Source organism: Alosa alosa, chromosome 1 (genome assembly GCF_017589495.1).
Source record: "Alosa alosa isolate M-15738 ecotype Scorff River chromosome 1, AALO_Geno_1.1, whole genome shotgun sequence".
Taxonomy (NCBI): domain Eukaryota; kingdom Metazoa; phylum Chordata; class Actinopteri; order Clupeiformes; family Clupeidae; genus Alosa; species Alosa alosa.
The window spans coordinates 20,107,383-20,113,183 of NC_063189.1; the positions used below are offsets into that span (position 1 = coordinate 20,107,383).

The 5,801-nt window shown below is 42.1% G+C and overlaps 1 protein-coding gene across 1 annotated transcript; it reads right to left on the reverse strand.

The window, feature by feature from the left end:
* Nucleotides 1–968: 968 nt before the first annotated feature.
* dok1a (docking protein 1a) lies at nucleotides 969–5,331 on the reverse strand. Its single transcript, XM_048245111.1, has 5 exons — nucleotides 5,108–5,331; nucleotides 3,554–3,862; nucleotides 3,246–3,324; nucleotides 2,842–3,014; nucleotides 969–2,324 (listed from the first exon to the last, which is right to left on the reverse strand). The coding sequence occupies exons 1-5, from the start codon at nucleotides 5,162–5,164 to the stop codon at nucleotides 1,479–1,481; spliced, it is 1,464 nt and encodes a 487-aa protein (XP_048101068.1). The 5' UTR covers nucleotides 5,165–5,331; the 3' UTR covers nucleotides 969–1,478.
* Nucleotides 5,332–5,801: the final 470 nt, after the last annotated feature.

The following is a 5,801-nucleotide window of genomic DNA, read 5'->3' on the forward strand; positions in this document are numbered from 1 at the left end:
ACTTTGCCTATATGTTCAATTAATAGACAAGTGCAGATGTGTGTAGCCTATACTCTACTCGGTTTTAGTAAAGATTGGCTTAGTGGAATACCTGTTCCATACGGTCTTGCGTACAAGCAGATTCCTTCAAATACACCGCTGACTATCAAAATACTGATGCGCTGTTTGAAGTTGCCCTGCTTGCTGTTAAAGGGAATGACAGATGTCCTCCTCATTGGTTTAAAGGATGTTAAGCCCAAAGCCCACACACCCATGACTGATTAAGAAACATAAGAGCCACCTTTTTGAGCCAGGCACCTGACATTTGATAACAAAACCAACCCGAATGTGGACTGGACAAACCCCTAAATGTATTTACGCTATTTGCTAGTGACCATGCATTTTATATTGCTAAATTAGGGCCCAAAGTGTGTGTGAGAGAGAATAAGAGTGAGTGAAAGAGTGGGTATGATAATTTCTTAACCAACCAACCAACAGCAGGATCTGCGTTCACATGCACTCTGTGGCGAGACAAGTTTTTCTTGCTTGTAAGTGGCATCCATTGGGGGACAAGAGGTACATTTTAAATATAATAAATGTATTTATATTATTTATTTATAATTTGAACATACTGTTTACATACATCATAATAAAATATAAAAAAATAATATTTGGAAGTTTAAATTTAAAATGAAAAGCTTTGAAATTTCAAAAATCGCTTAAATTGCAATCTAATTAAACCCTTTTAAAGCTATTGTTAATGCTAAACAGTTAGTCACTTTTAAATTATAAAAATATTATAAAAATAATATTATTGGCACCTAAAGTTACATACTCTTGGCCCTGAATCTGATCAAACTGGTCTCAAACAGAAAAGAGTCAAATGGTGTAACCGGTTACACCATTTGACATTTCTATTTAAAAGCAAAATTTGCAGGCATTATTATGGACAACTATGTACACACTTCACCTTTATGTGAATAATCAAACACAGTTTTTACATTAAATTGAATATTTTATGATTATTATGATTTATCAACATTTTTAAAAGGTCATACAATTTGACATGTAACCTAAGCTTGCCTGGCCATGACCTAAAAACACTATTATGTTACTTTAAGAGAGTTGCTAACCTTGACTCATAGCAGTTGGGGTCTTGAAGGGTCTTTCTCTATGACATACTGTAATTTCCTGTCACATGATTCTCTGACATAATACATACAAAATTGCTACGTTCTTAAGGGTTAAGGAGCAATTTTGTATGTATTATGTCAGAGAATAATTTGGGCTACTGTGCTATCTAACACTGTGTGCAATAGTATGAGCCCAATGTGTTTCATGTGCACTGGTTTTGTCAACAATGTAAATAGTATTTTCTGCATAGCAAGTGCCCCACACATGTTTGAAATGGTCCACACACTTATTAAGGACAGGTGAAATGTTGAAAGGCATGGGTCATCATCAGGTGTATTAGATTTGGCTGAAAAGCTAATATGATTTCAAATAACCCCCAGGTCCTCGCAGACAACATCTGGAGTAGATTGTCCATGGTGGGGTAGTCTATGTCTGGTTTGGGAGAGTTTGGGTGGTTTGTTAATCTGGGTACTAAGGTTCTTGGGCAGTTTGGGGGGTTTATTGACTTTGCTGTACAAGGCCGAAGGGTCATCCATTGGCTTGTCCTCTGTCACTCCGCCTCTGACATCACTTTGTGACAGATCTGTTTCTGGGTTTGCAGCCCTGTGTGGCTCGCTGTACACTGCCTCCTGCTGGCTGTGGAGTGGTAATGCAATGTCAGGCATCTCACTGTAAACCTCAGAGTACACTGGCTCAGCGTCATCACAGCGATCAGGGTCCAGGCGCGGGCACACACAGTTCACAGGGCTGGAGTACACCGGCTCAGAACTCTCGCTGAGGCCAATGGTGGGAGGTGGGGCGGAGGGTTGGTCTGCTCTCATGCGGTAAGGAGTTCTGATGGCATCCATTGGCTCAGCATACACTATCTCAGGTGAGTCAGGGGGGTCTAAGACATTTGACAACATGGGCTTGGAGAAGCTGATCACGCTGGCTGGATCTGTATAAATTGGCTTACCCGCACCAACACTGTTAATTAAATCTGAAACGACCCTGGAGCTGGAGTCACTTGACACCCCAGCCAGGGCGGCGCTGTTGGGTATGCTGGGTAGGGGTGAGTTGGGCCTACGTTTGACTCCTGCCAAAGCACTGGAGCTCTGCTCCTGCACTGCTGTCTCAATGCGGCTGAAGATATCATCTCCCTGCTGGGTCTCAAAGGTGAACGCTCCAGGACCGGACTCACAGCGTCGGCCAGCTTCTATTAAGAAGACCAGCTGAACACAGAGACCAACAGAAATATGGGTCAAATATGTACTGAATGTGCTCCACTGTTTAACACATTTTAAATAAAACACAGAGATGCAAATCCTGCACATATAACTCCAAAATTATTAATAAAATGAAACATTAACTTAACATTAATATTATTTTTTGGAATAATAATATGATCACCCAAAGTCTGGATTTCATCACCTAAAAGGTAAGACTCAATAATACTGTCCTCAACAAAGACATCCTGAATGGCTATCCCTTTGATTCCAACAATATGACTCCCAAAAGCTATTGATATGAAATGTGTATGTCATTTCACGTGTATGTCATTTTATGTGTATGAAATGTGTATATGATATGTGTATGTCTGTATGTGTCATCCCTATGTCTGTGACCATGTATGTGCCATCCTGTGCTTGTGACCATGTAAGATGAAAAGCAATATGGAATATGTGAAAAAGAATTTCCCTGAGGGGACAACTAATAAACTAACTAACGACCTCATCCTGTTTTGCTGACCTTGTCTCTACCGTAACGGCGCAGCAGGTTATAGGGCCACTCCAGCACTGTCCTGTGGCTCTCCAGATCCTTGAGCAGCAGACACTCTGCACCAGCCTGGAGCCAGTACGCCCCCTTTAGGCCACAGCGAGTAGATGCCTCAGTTGTCTGGACGTTCACTCTGAACTCAGGTACTGAGGGAACAACATAGGCATAGTTACGCTATTATTGCTATGTGATAATATTGTAATTAATCTGGGAATTGAACCAACAATTGGCTACTGGAAGCTATTGGCCCAGTTCTTTAGCCACTACCATCGTCTTAGCACTCTAAGTTTGCTTTGGTTACTCAGAGTGCTTCTAAAATGAAATCAGGGTAAAATACAGAATGCTGCTAAAGTTAGGACACCGGAACAGACACTCACTCTCATTTCTGGAAACGTATATTTGATTCTCTTCCATCTGAAGTTTCTGCTTTTGGACATCTCCATTTCCAGTGTCCATCTGAGAGAGAGAGAGAGAGAGAGAGAGAGAAAGAGAGATCATGAGATTACAGGTAGTAGGATAATATTATAACAAAAAGGTATTTTACCTGTATGATAGATAAGGGAGGACCAAGCACTCAAATTCATGTATCAACATGAGGCCTTGTCTTTAGGAAAGTGAGGCATCTGATTGAGAAATAAGCAGTGATTCACAGTTTCACCCCCCACACACATCTGCTTGGACTCACCGGGAAGGCGATTTGGCACATCCTCTCCACCCAGTCAGCACAGCTGTCCCTCTCAGTGGCAAACACCAGCCGGCGCTCCAATGTCTCCACACAGAAGGCAGCCATGTTGTCTCCGGGACATGCCTCGGCATGGGGGGGCAGCTGTACCACGCTCACACAGTCTGCCAGCCGCACCACGCGCCGCTCTGGGTGCCTGGAGCGCACCACCACCAACAGCTTATCGCCACCACTGTCCGCGTCCGACATCTCCAGTCGGGCCACACCCCGCCGGCTGGAGGGGTACAGCACCAGCCACATCCTCCTCCACTTCTACAGGTATACATAAAGACAGAGAAATTAAAAAAAATACAAGAATAACACGCTTATCACTTTAATTTAGACTGGACTGGATGCTGAATCCTACGGAGGCCATGATGGGAATTATTTTTTAGAGGTGGAAATATATTTTTAGAACTCCTTTTGAATTCCCACGCAATAGCCAACTTTTGACTTTGTGTGGGAATGTAAAACTTATTGCGAGGGAACGCAGAAACATTGTAATAGAATGCAAAACTATTGCGAGGGAACTCAATAGGAGTTCAAGAATATAAATTCCAACCTCAATCACTAAATTCCCATCATGTCCCTTTGAAGGATCCATAGAATCAAGGACAGCACTCATCGGTACTTTTAATTTGTTTTAAATCTCTACAGCAATTTCACGTCTGTGGGGCAATTCAAAAGATTTTAAAATGCTGAATGATGAGTGCTGTCCTTACTTCAAAAACATTATATTCACAGAGAAATGTATTGTATTTGCTCTGTACTAGTTGCAAAAGGTACAGTGTATGCTATAACATTCACTTCTCCAAGGTGCTCTTTCACTGATGCTGTTGGAGGCACACTATTGTCTACCTCTAAAATGACCTACTGTGCCTATGCACCTCCATGGTCTAAAATAACCTACTGGGCCTATGCACCTCCATGGTCTAAAATGACCTACTGGGCCTAAGCACCTCCATGGTCTAAAATAACCTACTGGTCTACTAAATGTATTATGTTGCAGAATAAACATTATTCAAACAGTACTGAATGCCTGGCCTTGCATGTGTGTTTGTGAGAGAGGTAGGGAGGGGTTGGGAGCCTTGGAATGTGTGTAGTACTGCAACCCTGAGTGAGGTCCTGCCCAAACATGCAGAAGGACTCTGCAGATATCTTTTACACCAGGAACATTTGACATGCCAAGGCAAATAGAAAGGCTGAGAGATTTTCAAGTAAACATCTTACCTATAGGTTCTTGCTAATAAATAATAACTAAAAAAACAATAACTTATTTAACTGTGGTAAATAATTTACTTCTAAATCTTTCAATGTTGGAAAAGTTATCTGACAAAAATCTAAATGTTACAATACAGCTTGCTTAACACTAAGCTATTCTGCAAAATCATAACCTCATCTTCAGTAGGCAATGGGTCAAATATGCCTATACTAGCCTACTACTAATAATAATAATAACAACAAGTAGGCTAATAACACGTTTTATACAACAACAACAACGGTAGACATAAAATTTACCTCGTCATGTTTCTGGTGCTGTAAGTACACTTCTCCTCGTTTTACGTGCGTGTCCATTAAACTTATGTTTACCTGGATCACAGAAGAACCTCTGTAGCCTACTTTCAATGATATCGCTGGCAAATGATGGCCATAACTCCGTAACTAGAAGTCTATCTATCGTTCGAACGTGTTGTCATGAAATGTAGGGATCTCACATCGAATAGAAACGAATTTGTGCAACACCTGAGAAGTTACGTGTGCGCCCAACCCGACGGACACACGCCTCTTCGCCATGATGTCACAACTTCAGAGGAAGTTGTCCCAAAAGTAGATTACGTCAATTAAAATTACTCAACACTTCAATGATATTGCCAAAGTGCTATAGGTCGTGACTCGTGAGCGTGGGTGCATTTGTGAATTGTCTCTCGTGTGAATGAATGATCACGAGTGGGCTCCATCGAAACCAGAAAGAGGAACAATATGAACTTTTTTTTTGTATATTTTTTGGACTTTTTAGCCTTTCATTTGGACAGGACAGTGGAGTGACAGGAAGCAAGTGGGAGAGAGAGACGGGGTGGGATTGGGAAATGACCGCAGGTCGGATTCGAACCTGGGTCCCCTGGGCACTCGGACCCGTACGGGCGCTGCAGCCTGCCGCTCCGCTGCGCCCCCCAACATGAACTTGACATGGCGGCATGATGTATGATTAAAG

What these genes read in the sequence shown, in the direction of transcription:
- dok1a (XM_048245111.1), bottom strand. Translation starts at nt 5,164, where the DNA reads ATGGACACGCACGTAAAACGAGGAGAAGTGTACTTACAGCACCAGAAA. An exon ending in TGTGCCAAATCGCCTTCCCG is followed by an intron (nt 3,325 to 3,553) that starts GTGAGTCCAAGC and finishes TCTCTCTCTCAG; the next exon opens with ATGGACACTGGAAATGGAGA. An exon ending in ATACGTTTCCAGAAATGAGA is followed by an intron (nt 3,015 to 3,245) that starts GTGAGTGTCTGT and finishes TTGTTCCCTCAG; the next exon opens with TACCTGAGTTCAGAGTGAAC.